At 43.8% G+C, this 14224-nt stretch overlaps 1 protein-coding gene across 1 annotated transcript; it reads right to left on the reverse strand.

Annotated features, from left to right (window-relative positions):
- Positions 1–1538: 1538 nt before the first annotated feature.
- On the reverse strand, positions 1539–4671 carry NUDT15 (nudix hydrolase 15). Its single transcript, XM_071739324.1, has 3 exons — positions 4402–4671; positions 4078–4268; positions 1539–3309 (listed from the first exon to the last, which is right to left on the reverse strand). Exons 1-3 carry the CDS (start codon positions 4551–4553, stop codon positions 3164–3166), a joined length of 489 nt encoding a protein of 162 aa, XP_071595425.1. The 5' UTR covers positions 4554–4671; the 3' UTR covers positions 1539–3163.
- Between the last annotated feature and the right edge of the window lie 9553 nt (positions 4672–14224).

Consider the following 14224-nt stretch of genomic DNA (forward strand, 5'->3'; position numbering starts at 1 on the left):
TTTTTTTTTTTTTTTTTTTTTCTTTTTTCTTAAGGATTAATTTTATGATAGCTGCTCTTCCCTTAAGTGGCCCTCTGATCAAATTAGAAAACTAACGTGATCTATTGATCATGGCAGTTACAGGTTTCTGCTCTGCAAAGAGGCTTCCTGAACAGATGATAGTTCTCTCCACTTTTCTATTCTGTAGATTCCTCACAGAAAGTGTCTGATAAATCAGATCCTTCTTCATTTGCTCAGTCTTTCAAACAATATTGCTGACAGTAGCACTGCCACATCTGACCAACATAGACACAAGTCCCGTAAAGATGGAGAAATGAAAAGGACACATAACACAGGGAAGTCTTTTTTTAAAAGAAAGGGGGAATTTGGTTTTGTCTCAGGTGTTTCTTTTGGAAGTATGTTCAGTGTTACTAAAATTCCACCTCTATTTTTCAGTTTCAAGTTACTCATATCCTTACATATTTTAACCATTTTTTTTTTGTATAATCTTATTTTTCAGTGTTTACCCCAAATGTCTTTATAGACAATTATATTTCCTCTGCAACTCATCTTAATCCCAATACACCTGCCCAGTCATCCTTGCCTACTCCTGTTCTAGTTCACATTGTTTTTCCTTAAACATATGTGATCAGAATGACACACAATACCACAAAATGAAGTTTCTTAATGCCTTCTACCATGGGATTAATATTTTCTTCCCTAAATGCCTTTCCCTTAACACATTTTATGACACAGCTCACAGGTCTCTTTTGTCTTCTCATTTGTAAGGACATGCTTTTCTTGGAAAGAAATACAGATGGAAATAATTAAGTGATGGAAAGTGAGATGTACAATCTACCCAAAATTCTTACATAGTTGTATCAGTATTATCAAAATATGAAGGTGGGTGATTGTTTCCAGACACAGACTAATCAGAAGCAATGACTGCTTTTTCTGGATTGTTTGCTAGGCTGGTAAAGGGTTAAATGGGACCAAGGTGTTGCACCTAAGAAACAGATAAGAAGGCAGCTCTGCCCACTGTTCAGACTCTGGATATAAGATGCACCCTAATCAGTGCTCCAAACAATACACTGTTCCTGAGTCTCTTCCTCAGTGCTGGAGAACTGTAATGTCCTTTTAGGTGAATTCTGTCTCATACATGCAATTTAGCAACCCACAATGTTTTAACTGTGTGTTCTGTTATTCAGGGCTTAGATGTGTACATAATACGTTTTCCTATTTAGTAAAAGTACTGAAAATCAAAAGAAACGTAAAAAAAAAGTCCTTTCAATTTAGTTGAAAGGACTCAGTCTTAGCAGCCAAAAAATACTGAGAATCAGACTTTTGGGTGGAGGGAGGGAGAAGTGCAAATGTGTGACACTTTCAAAACAAGTTATTTAAGTTAGGGATTGCTGACAGCAGATTGCAGTAAATGCACTGCAGTCATTTTATCAGTGCACTTAGAAAGGATACTGAAACCCTGACATATGGAGATACTGTTTATGTCCTCCTTTCAGTAATGACCTGTCTATTTACAAAAGACAGAATGAATATTGCCATTAACAGTAACAAAATATTTATTGCATGACAGATCATTTTACAGGGATGCCCATTTCCCAGCAGGAGCTAGATGCCTTCTAAAAGTTAAAATTGTACTAAACTGTTTTAATTTTTTAAATTTTTTTTTTTTAAAAAATGTAATTATTGTATGGGACAGATGGAGAGGACATCTGTCAACTCTTCCTACAGCCTTTTTATTGACAGCTGAATGGAATAATTTTCAGTGTACATAAAGCTGCATTCAGGAAGAAAATCTCCACTTTTGAGTAGAAAAAATAAGCTTTCTATAAAGATACAGTAGTAAAGGGATTTTCAGTGATATTTCCAATTGCAAAACTGCTTTACAACATTCTCTTCTTCACTTCAAAGAATATCTGTCCTAAGGAAAGTTGCACAGTTAGTACTTCAAATTTTAAGCAGAAGGCTTTGGTATCGCTCTCCTCTGCAAGAAGCCATTTTCATTTAAGAAAATGTATGTGCAAAGAACTTTAAACTCATCTATTGTAAGAACTGACAAGGTGATTAATAACTTCAGGCATTTTTAATCTTTCAATATTGTTTCTGCTTTATTTAAAAGAAGCCAAAGGTATTTCAGAACATTTTGAACAATGGGTATGCCCTAACAGGTAAAAACTTAACCCTGAAAAAAAAAATTGAGCCGATTTGTGATTTTTAAAAGCCTTATCCTAAAATTAATTGATGATATCTTAATGACTACAGATTTAACAGAATTAAATTTGGTTAGAGTCTAGAAAAATTAAAAATATAAACTCAATGGTTTTGTATATATCCTTGTATACTGTGATTTCATTCTCTACCAATTCAATCATCTGGTCATATCAAACTGAAAATTTATTATGCTGTCATACCTCAGTAGCCATACAGAATTACACCCATCTTTGCTGTAAACCATTAAGAGTTCAGTAACATGATCAGGAATTGGCATCAACTGCAGATACCTGAACTGCTTCTGCAGATAAATTCTCATGTAACCGAGGCTGCAAACAGAACTGTAATGAAGGGGGAAGCAAGCAGGAATTTTCATTCCCTACAAGCCCCTGTGACCCTTCCATGTTTATAATCCCCCAATTTTCAAGTATGTATTACTGTCTGCAGGAGAACAAGGCCTTATCTGGAAAATGTGACTTTTGTTTATGATAATATCTTTACTGAAGCTATGAGACAAGGCTAAGTTTAAAAATTGGTCCAAGAGTTACACTGAAAGGAAAGCAGCATGATGTACAAAGTAGTTTTAGACTGGAAGCAGGAGGGGGGCCTAAATAAATCAGTTTCTCTTGGGCCTAATGCTGTAACTGTTTCCAAATGAGTCAGCTTGTAAAGTAAACTTCAAAAGGGCTATTTATCCATAAAAAGATTAACCAGATAAAACACTAGGTTTTCTGTAAAAGAAGACATTGTTAACCACTAAAGCCAGAAATAGGTCTGGAAGGAGAGACAACTGTAATGTGAGATATAGAGGAAGCACTGAAACATTTGGCATCTTTTTGGCTTTGGGAAGGGTAGTATTTCCACACGTGCAGAATTAGTCTGGTGTATCTTGTTTTCTTTTACACCTAAAAGGCAGCTCTGTCCTTTGGTGTGTTCCATAATGTACAATTAATTTTTACCCTAGTTGGTGGCTTCCTGTGTAACCCTTGAGATGATCGAGCTCTTCTGTAAAGGGATTGTAACCCTGCTCCCTCAAACAGCGTAAGGCCCAGAACAGTTGGTCTGCTGGAGGAAATTCATCCCACTTCACCCATTCCCAACCTGCAGGGAGAAAAAAAATGGCAGAGTTTAAAAATGATGCCACAATTGTCCTTGTCACCCTATGCTGGGTGAATTTTGCATAAATTACCAATGCAGATTCAAAGCATCTTTTGCAGACATTTGAAGTGTATTATTTAATACGTTAAACATTTAAATTTAACGTAAATATTTAAATTTCACATTTTTATTATTTTAAGTTCATTATAGCTAAATGTATTATTTGCTTGGATCTCTTGAGGTCCCTTCCAACCGACGCCATTCTATGATTCTCCTCCCTTCAAGTCTTGGCTCTGCTCGAAATGAGCGTTTTAAAATAAAATCAAAGAATCTGCCGAGTTGGAAGGGACCCATCAGGACCATCAAGTCCAACTCCTGTCCCTGCGTAGGGCACCCCAAGAACCTCCCTCGTCATGTCCCTGAGAGCATCATCCAAGCGCTTCCCGAACTCCGGCCGCTTTAGTGCCGTAACTGCTTCCCTGAGGAGCAATTCCGCTGCCTTTTCCTCACACCTCTGGAAAAAATGTACCCACGGCCGCTCCCCGGCCTCATTACGTCAATAAGCGTGAGGCAAGAAAGGGAAATGGGAAATAAATGAAGCTGAAACGCGCTCAGACGCGTATGTTGACGCAGCCGGGGACGAGAACCGCCGTTGCACAGCTCTCCGTGCGGAGGAACCCGGGGCACGGCTCCACTCCCCGTTCGACCCACCCTCAAGTGCCATCCCCTCTGGGCAGGGGGCACCCCCTCCCCTCGGCGGGCGCTCCTCACCCTCGTTCTTCTCGGGTTCGCAGTTGCGCGGTTCCGCGCCCGGCTCGGCCTCGCCCTTCATGAGGACGGTGACGTAGTGGTACCGCGCCGCGGCGCACACCGAGTTGACAGCGGAGGCGAAGCGCAAATTGCGCAGCGGCAGCGCCGCCTCCTCCAGCGTCTCCCGCGCGGCGCAGTCCGCCAGGCTCTCCCTGCGGGCGGGGAAAGGGGGGGGACACGGCCGCTTCAGCGGAGCGGAGCAGCGTGAGGACCGGACACAGACTCGGCTCCGTGGGTGACGGGCATGGGGTGGGGGTTGTAGGGGATGTTGCTCGGGGCTCCTACCCGAACTCCAGGTGTCCTCCGGGCAGCTGGTAGGTGCCGGCCCCCAGCGCGCCTTTCCTCTTGCCCAGGAGGACGCAGTTGGGGTGCGCGGAGCTGGTGATCACCACCCCCACGCCGATCCCGGGCCGCGGGGGCTGCGCCGCCTCGGCCATGAGAGCTGCCCCGGGAGGTCCCGTTCTGTCAGGAACACAGCGGGAGTAGGCGGCTTGTCCGATAAGACCGAGATTTGGGTTATGGGCACCGGTACCTGGGGGAAGATGGGATTTGGGAGGGCGGGAGATGCGCATGCGCGCTGCGGTAGCGGTGGGGATGTCCCGTCGGGGCCGGGTGCCTGTCAGGGGATGAGGGGTCTTCCCTCGGCTTTTCCCGCCTGTCCCTCCCCGCGGAGCCGCTTAGGGGGGAGCCATGGCTCCTCTGCTCCCCCGGGTGCGTGCCCACAGGCGGGGCGGGGAGGGGAGGGGAGGGAGGCAGGGCCCGGGGTTTGACGGCTCGGGGTGTCACTTGTGAGGGAAGCAGCTTTCCGAGAGGCAGACATCTCGCTTGCAAGGAGAAATGGCTTTTTCTGCTTCTGTTTGCCTCAGTGGAAGGGGGCTACTGAAGACACTGAGAACTGAAAAAGCATTTGTGCAAGTGAAGGCGGCTTAAAAGCAAACTGAGTGGATACCACTCGGTTTTTTGGAGGGCAGGGTGCTGGTTGGCCTCTGTTCATAACTTTAAAAAGTGGCCCTTCTTGGGTTAACCTACAGGTCCTGCTGGAGGAAGAGTCTGACTCCGAAGTGCCAGTCAGAAATCATTAAACTCGTTCTCATTAAAAATAATTTAAAAATAAACCTTAGCTAAGCATAGATCAAGAGGCAGAATAACAGTTCCTGGCTGGTGGAGAAGAAATCAGAAATTTTGCTTTGTCACAACAAAGACATGAAGTATTATTCCTTTACCAAACTTAAAATGAGCTCTACTAGTAATGTTTTGAAGTTTAATATATTTAATTGCCTCAATTTCTTCATCTTATGTTTGTGGTCATTAAAGACTAGCCTGTGAAACTAAAACACAGTTTTGTTGAGTGAATTATTCAAATTGTTTCTCTTCAGGATTTATTTTGGCTCTGGGCATGTGCTCAGAGGTTTTGCACAGATCATAAAGTAAATACATGTGGGTATTTTTGGATGTGATGGTGAATCCACTGAGAAAAGAGATTACAGCAAGAAAAAATGACAGACTACAAATACATATTCTACTATGGTTCATAGAATCATAGAGTTAGCCGGGTTGGAAGGGACCTCAGAGATCATCAAGTCCAACCCTTGACCCACCGGTGCGGTTGCTAGACCATGGCACTGAGTGCCACATCCAGTCTCTTTTTAAATGTCTCCAGGGACAGAGAATCTACCACCTCACCGGGCAGTCCATTCCATTGCCTGATCACCCTCTCCATAAAGAAATTCTTTCTAATATCTAACCTAAATCTCCCCTGGCACAACTTAAGACCATGCCCTCTTGTCCTGTTGAAAGTCGTCTGGGAAAAGAGACCAACCCCCCCCTGGCTACCCCCTCCTTTCAGGGAGTTGTAGAGAGTGATGAGGTCTCCTCTGAGCCTCCTCTTCTCCAGGCTGAACAGCCCCAGCTCCCTCAGCCTCTCCTCATAGGATCTGTGCTCGAGTCCCTTCACCAGCCTGGTTGCCCTCCTTTGGACCTGCTCCAGGACCTCGATATCCTTCCTGAACTGAGGGGCCCAGAACTGGACACAGGACTTGAGGTGTGGCCTCACCAGTGCTGAGTACAGGGGCAGAATCCCTTCCCTGGACCTGCTGGCCACGCTGTTCCTGATCCAGGCCAGGATGCCATTGGCCTTCTTGGCCACCTGGGCACACTGCTGGCTCATGTTCAGCTTCCTGTCAATCCAGACTCCCAGGTCCCTTTCTGCCTGGCTGCTCTCCAACCACTCTGTGCCCAGCCTGTAGCGCTGCATGGGGTTGTTGTGGCCAAAGTGCAGGACCCGGTTGTATGTTGAAAAGCTTGCAGGTTTATATCCTTGTAAAGTTGTTTATTCACATTTCATTTGTCAAATTTCTGTGAGAGAAACAGCTCAAACAGCACATTTAAGCCAGCATATGTCTAGGCTGCTATTGAAAGAGAGGCACCTACTTTTCAGACCCAACCACTTGTTCCTCATGCTAACCCTGTTACTGGAGTGGCTGTGCAGTGAACTGGATCAGTGAACTGATATGGCTCAGAAGAAAAATGAAAAATACTAATGAATTTGTTCTCTAGCATGCTGTGGGCAGTGCAGGGAGGGGCTGAGGCAGAGTTAGAGCAGATTAAACACAGCATGAAGCTAAACCTAGCTAAGCAAATGGTAAATAATTTTTTTTTTCAACAGGATGTATTCACGGATAGAATTTACAGCTCAGGTACATGAGTGATAGAGTTGGTACAAGGGAGAAGGGAACAAGAGTGATGAGACTAAACCATGTTAATGACAGGCCAGATTTATGTCAGATTAAAATGACTGCAGACATTCCTCAAGAACACCACACATAGGGAAATGGGGTCAGAAAAGCTCTGTGTGCAAAAGCTGCTTGAAATGCAGCTACAGAACCAGAAATCATCAGTCTGAGAACACGGTTCCCTCACTCTTGGAATTTACTCCATATTCACATTTGCTTGGCAGAATTATGAACTGGAAGATGTAAGGATTATGTTTAAGTATTTTATGTTGCAAACCTGGCATTCAGAAGCTGGGTGGAACGTGACAGCAGTGCCTGGTACCAAAGCCTTGCCAGCAGGCTGAATGAAGCAGGAGCTTGCAGCTTGTATGGATTTCCCCTCACTTGAATCCAAGCAGCTGGTTGTTATCCTGAACTCTAATACTGAAATTGTTTACTGTTTCCTCATTTGTGTTTTAGTATAAAGATTTCCATGACACCCCCTGCTTCCACTAAATTGCCATGTCTCTTAGCATAAATCATCCCTTCCTGTAATGTTACAGCTTGATAGAAATCAGTACATATGTTGGGTTTGTGTTCACATGTAAATAAGGTCTGATCACAGATGTAATAAAATCCTGCAATGCTTTTTTTTTTTTTTTTTTTTATGTAAATCAGCAATGTCCTGCTGCAATTTTAGTTGGATGGGAAGTGCATTTCTGCCCTTATCTATTACTGTGCAGAGAGCTGAGCCTCACCTAAGAAAGCAGTGCCAGGACTCCTTTGATTTGGGAGCTGCAGTGAATCTCCTGGAGACTGACTTTTCTCTGCTTGTGCAGAGCACTAGTGGAGGTTTCTTGGAGAGGCTGTGGAACCCAAATCCCAGGAGAGGCTGAAAACCTGACAGGACAGAGCTGGAAGTGACCTGCTGGCAGCTGGCCCAGCTTTGAGCAAGGGCTGGCATGAGGAGAGGAGGAGAGGTTGGAGCAAATGGCCCTCAGAGACCCCTTCCAGCCTCAACTATTCTATGATTCTGCTCTGGCAGCAGGTAAGATCTCTGCTTACAAACTTTAGTACTCAGTATTTGCAAAAATACAGAAATTAATCAAAAGGTCTGCATCTTTTGATTTAAATAATGATTTTACTTTTCAGTTTCATGGAAGCAAGTATCTCCTAGCTCTGATACAAGCAGCTACACTAATTTGAAGTCCATTCATCTCCTTAAAGACAAGAAAGGATGACAGTTTTTAAACCACAGAGGCCTGGATCTGTTGATCCTGGGATGTACAGTGCTACAGAAATAAAAACAGGGAGATGAGTTTTTTCCTGTGGAGACACCAGATACAGTTGAAGTTGCTTAGTAGTTTCTAATTCCTTGGGTTTAGTAAGTTTACTAACTAAGCCATAAGTATTACCCCATAAATTTATCTTAAAAAAATACCCAGAACACTTACGAAGTAATAATTTTCATTTTTATAACTTGTGCAGGTCCTCTGTGCTAACATCTTGCACTGATTTTTACCTGCCATTAGGCAGTGTACTTAAGCCTGAATAATAAGCTCTTGAACATTTACCCTGAGCTATGTAGCTCTGGTCTGATTTCCAAAGCTCAGTTAGGATTCAAACCTAAATATGCACTCAGTGCACTGTGATTATGATAAAGAAAAGCTTCATGGTTCAGTGCTGCAATGTTTATCCAAATTTCACTGAAGAACAAGAAATGAACTTGATCTGCCTCCCTGAACTCAAAAGTGGAGGAAAAGGGAGACTCGTTGATGTGACAGGGTCACTGGTTAGGTCCCAGGTGGCCTGACTTCCTTTCCAGGCTTTGCATCTAAACTTGGTCTCTTCCCTCTCCACAGCTGTCAGGCAGTGTACTGCTGGAGAAATTTCTTGTCAGGAAATCTGTGCATAAAAACCAGGCAAGGGCTCACTTTATAATCTGTGTGCCACTGGCCCACCTGTCAGGGTAATTACTGATTTGATGGAGTGACCAACAGTGCAGCTGTGGAGCAGACTGAGTAAAGAAAAGAATGACAGACTGCCCACCTCCAGCTGAAATTCTGGAATTTTCACTGAAGAGTGTTCAACTTAAGAGTTTCCACATAACAGAAGGGAAATTTTGAAGAACTTGGTCTACTTTGCCTGTGCCTTGACATTGGTTTTTATGCTAAATTTGTGATCTACATAATTTTCCATAATCCTGGCTTCACATTAAACTCCAAACAATGATTTTTCATTATCTTTATTTATGAGAATTTATGAGACCTAAAAGATTTTCTACATTAAGTAGTTCCTCATCACAGAACAGAAAATCCTTGCTTTTGGCATCACACTTCAGAAAGGGCCTAGATGAAAAATAAAAAAAGTTTGATTCCTATAACCTTCACTGACTATCATGAACTACTGTACTTTTTTAAAGCAGCACTTTTTATATATCAGTGATGGAATTTTTATTCATAGCTGGTTCCATTAAGAGTACCTTTTGTCATCAATAGGTACTGTCAGCCCAGAAGTGGTCACTGAGTTCATAATGATTCATAGAGATTCATGGTATGCATATGGAAGAGCAAAAGGACAAATGAGAGCTGTACTGCCACAAGGGAGTCTTTCTGCCTTCATTTCATGTTAATTATTTCTTTGCTCTGCTCTCTAAAGACAAGATTGAGTCATCAGAATGAATGTAGGTGGTGAGACAATTCTGTTTTATTTGTAGCTCTGCCATTAACAATTTAAGTGACCTTGGGCAACCCATATGCTGGCAAAGACAGATTGTGCTCTGGCTTCTAAGAAACTTCTGGTCATATTCAATCCCAGGACAGCCTGAGACAGAAAAATATAAAGGTGTCCATTAGCTGAGGACAAAAATCCATTAGGACACTACCTGGTGGTCCTGAATGGATGCCTGGAGTATAATAGGCAAGAAATCATGACAGGCCTTTTGACAGCTCCTGAGCAGTTATCTGTGGCTCAGTGACTTCTCAAGGCAAAGGTACCTTCTGTGTATTTACTATCTCCTCATTTCTCTTCTTTAAACTTACCAAGACTCCTCTTAAGCCTATGTAAACTTCCATCATTTGCAGCATCCATGGCAAGGTGCTCCACAGCTTAACTACAAACTACATAAAGAATCACTTTTCCAAGCAAAATTCTTGTGCTTACACTGAAGCTTTCACCTACCAGCCTTCCCTGATGTTCTCCAGTTCTTGTACTGGGAAAGATGCTGGTGCTTACTGCCCATACTGTACCCTGAAGGAAACAGGGCACCCATCCAGGCCTGAAACTGCATATAAAACCCTGTTGCAAGAACAAGTGAAGATGTCAGAACCCTTGCAGGACTAACACTGGAGCACCTTCAGGGAATACTCTGGATTGCCTTTTCTGTCTGCTGGTCATTGGAAGAAGAGCTGATTATAACCTGATTATTATTGCAGATGGGTGCAGTGGATAATTTCATGTTATTAGATGCCCCTGAAGTTCCTCTTAGCAACCTGCAGTTTGTCCAGACTCAACCATGACAGTAATCCTGCAGACAAGCAATGCAGAGAATTCACTGCCTGCAGGATATGTTATGTAAAACAATGTAGACACCATTGAAGGATTATTTTCACTTTGCTTCAAGTCAGGGTTTTTTTGCACTGACCTTGGCTGGCCTGTCAGCTAAAGCATTTTACTCACCTACCATACTGAAAAAGGGGATTCCTTGCCCCTGTCTTCCACTAAAACTGTTCTGGAAAGCTCAGTGAAATTTTCTAGGTGGGTACTGGGTTGCTTTCTAAGCCCTTGCTAAATATATATGTATATATATGGTTTTTTATCTTGGGACATTTCTACCCTCTAAATTCATGGCCTTGGCAGAGGCTTTGGCTTTCTCACTCATATGTTTTTGTTGGCAGGACCCTCTGTCCTAATGTTTTTCAACTTACATAGCAATCAGTGGAGCTTACAAGGTCTGGGAAGAAAATCAGATTTTACCACTGTCTGTGGTAAATCCATGATAAAGCAAATTCATATCTATTTCATAATGTCCAAGCCTTCTGGGATACTTTATTTGGCTTCAAACAACTGCCTGTCTGTTAAAACATCTTTGTTCCTTCTACCTCATTTGCAATGTACCTTTTTCCTCCTTTATAACTTTAAGTACAGACTCAGAGGAGGCCTTGATCCTGTGTTAAAAAGTTTATTGTGACATAAACAGGAAATCTCACAACTTCAAATTTTAAGAAGGAAGGAGTTTATATAAATTTCTGGAGATTTAGCAGAAGACCTAAATATCTATAAGAATTCTACAGTGCAATTTCCTTTCCATGTATGTCTGGTATTGAATAGGCTGAGCCTACACAAACCTGAGTTACTTTACCCAGATTCAGCAGGAATTTGCTTCATGGTAGCCAAGATCATTATCTTCTCCTCTTTATCAAAGAAAGCATATAAAATGGAATGTGTAATTTCCAAGAACTGGTGTTTTTAAGGCCTGGGTTTTGTTAACTCTCAACCACCTTCTTCTGACAGTCTGAGCTGGAAGGTGGCACTGGTGTCAGATAAATTCACGTGTTTTTACAATAAAATCTGTTAGAACAGTTCTTACAGCTGAGAAGGAAATCAGACAATGCAACATCAAAATAATTAAATCTCTCCATGTAGGTGCTTATCAGACTATTGATGGCAGCAGCAGCTGCCACAATATTTCTAGAAATCCTTCAATTTTTCAAGACCATATAACATTTCTTGTTTTGATGTGTAGAAGAAAAATCTTCTTCATTTTAACACTGGAAGAAGTCACCCACAGTGTGAAGATGATCCAACAGTATTTGTACTTTGACTATCTTACAGCTCTTTGCAAAGGCAAGAGTGATACCTAAACCCAGAGAGATTGATCCAACTATCTTGAAGTAGCAATCAGCTGAATGAGGATGTAAGCCTGGTTTTCTGACCTGCAGCCTGTGCTGGTCTCTGAACAGTAGCTTTGGGCTTTTAAACCTAAAATTTAAATTTTGCCACGGATTTGTACGTGGAAATGACATAAAAGTACTGTCCTGTGATGGACCCACAGGTGGGTCTAGTGACGAGTAAAGCACCACTGTGTGTACAGTGAAGAGGTAATTTGGTAAAGAAAGAGCAAGAAGATTAAATGTGCTTTTTTTCTTCTCCTTTTTCTTTCCCCTCATGGCACAGGAAGTCTTTTATCAGCTGTGGCGGAAAATTTGGATGGTCTATCAAAATGTTACAGGTTCAGTGATATGTATTCCAGTCTTGCATGTCTGAGTACCAGAGGTGCAGGTCTACACATTCTGTTGAGCTTGCCGTAGTGTTAACAGGTGCCAATAACACTAGGACAGAAGAGAACCAGAAGTAAAATTGTTGAACCATGGCTCCTCTGTCTTCTTCAATACTTGCCCAAGGAGAAGCAATGATAGTGTACTTTCAGTTTCAGAACAAAAAAATGCAACTTGTCCAGTTATTGGGTAATTCCAGTTATAAAACTCAAGAATCATAGCTCCAGCATGGCTTTTCTTCAGATCAGATCTAGCTTTGACGTCTGGGATATATGGAAGTAACTACATATTTTCTTATTATTGGTAGAGGACATTTTGTTTAATTTTCCCATTCTAATACTCTTTTCCTAATTATGGTTTTCATAGAATCAAAGAATGGTTTGGGTTGGAAGGAATCCTAAAGATGATCTAGTTCCAACCTTCATGTGTGGGCTGGGAATCCACCCCCTACACCAGCTTCTTTAAAGCCCCATCCAACGCTTCGAGGGAGGGGACAGCCACAACTTCTCTGGACAGCCTGTGCCAGTGTCTCACCATCCTCACTCTAAAGAATTTATTCCTTATATCTAATCAAAATCTACTATCTTTCAGCTTGAAACCATTCCCCCTTGTCCTATCACTACATATCCTTGTGAAGTGTCCCTCCCCAGCCTTCCTGTAGGGTAGTCACCTTCAGTAACTGCAAAGCTGCTATAAGGTCTCCCTTGAGCCTGCTCTTCTCCAGGCTGAACACCTTTCTCAGTTTGCCTTCACAGGAGAGGTGCTCCAGCCCTCTGGCCTCAGTCCAACAGCTCTACGTCCTTATGTTGAGGGCTTCAGAACTGGCCGCTTTCTTTGAAAGGTGAAGACTTTGCCTCCTTGTGGCTCACAAGGTCTGCTCCCTGGTTTCTGCAGAGACCTCTGTTCCCTCTGTGAGGTTCCTCAGTGATGTGGTTCAAGGTGACCTCAGTGAATGCACAGGCACTGAGGTGTGGAGGTGGAGACACAGCTGCCAGGGGCTGAACCGAGGCCTCCATGGTGGGGGAGCCTGGTGAGGGGGAGCAGAGGTGGGCAGCAAACTGAGTACCTAAAAATAGTGTCTCTTCAGTTCACATCTGGGTTGGAAAGGACCTCTGAAATGATCAAGTCCAATCCTTGATCCACGACCACCGTGGTTACCAGACCATGGCACTGAGTGCCACATCCAGTCTCTTCTTAAAAACCTCCAGGGATGGAGAATCCACTACTTCCCTGGGCAGCGCATTGTAATGCCTGATCACCCTCTCTGTAAAGAATTTCTTCCTAATATCCAACCTAAGCCTCCCCTGGCAGAGCTTAAGTCCATGCCCTCTTGTCTTGCTGAGAGTTGCCTGGGAGAAGAGACCAACCCCCCCCCGGCTACCTTCTCCTTTCAGGGAGTTGTAGAGAGTGATGAGGTCTCCCCTGAGCCTCCTCTTCTCCAGGCTGAACAGCCCCAGCTCCCTCAGCCTCTCCTCACAGGATCTGTGCTCGAGTCCCTTCACCAGCCTGGTTGCCCTCCTTTGGACCTGCTCCAGGACCTCGATAGCCTTCCTGAACTGAGGGGCCCAGAACTGGACACAGGACTCCAGGTGTGGCCTCACCAGTGCTGAGTACAGGGGCAGAATCACTTCCCTGGACCTGCTGGCCACGCTGTTCCTGATACAGGCCAGGATGCCATTGGCCTTCTTGGCCACCTGGGCACACTGCTGGCTCATGTTCAGCTTCCTGCCAATCCCGTTCAGTTTGATACTCAGTATGCCTGAGTTATTGCACCAAGGCATTCCTGAAATACGAAAACAAAAAATTCCTCAGACTAAAAATGCCAGGAAATTTTCCACTTTGGAGCAGAACCAGAGCAGGGATGGCAGAGCAAAGCTGCGGCTCTCTCCTCCCGAGACGCACCCGCCGGGGCCGACGTGTGAGGGGCGGTTGTGTGGGGTGTAACAATCCCTTCCATGATCCCCGTCGGAAAAACAGTATTTTATTAAACCAAAGTCGCTGAAAACTCGAGAGCCCGCGGAGCCGGCGACCTCCGCCTCCCCCCCCGCCTCAGTCCTCCCCGACAGGGGGCAGCATGGCCGATAGGGGGACGGGCAGGGCCCTCGGACACCATAGAGTCGC

Source organism: Heliangelus exortis, chromosome 1 (assembly GCF_036169615.1).
Source record: "Heliangelus exortis chromosome 1, bHelExo1.hap1, whole genome shotgun sequence".
NCBI classification, from domain to species: Eukaryota; Metazoa; Chordata; class Aves; order Apodiformes; family Trochilidae; genus Heliangelus; species Heliangelus exortis.

Coding starts and splice junctions, on each gene's coding strand:
- NUDT15 (XM_071739324.1), bottom strand. CDS start 4,553: ATGGCCGAGGCGGCGCAGCCCCCGCGGCCCGGGATCGGCGTGGGGGTG. Junction 4,269..4,401: donor GGAGGACACCTGGAGTTCGG/GTAGGAGCCCCG, acceptor CCCCGCCCGCAG/GGAGAGCCTGGCGGACTGCG. Junction 3,310..4,077: donor CGAACCCGAGAAGAACGAGG/GTGAGGAGCGCC, acceptor TTCTCCCTGCAG/GTTGGGAATGGGTGAAGTGG.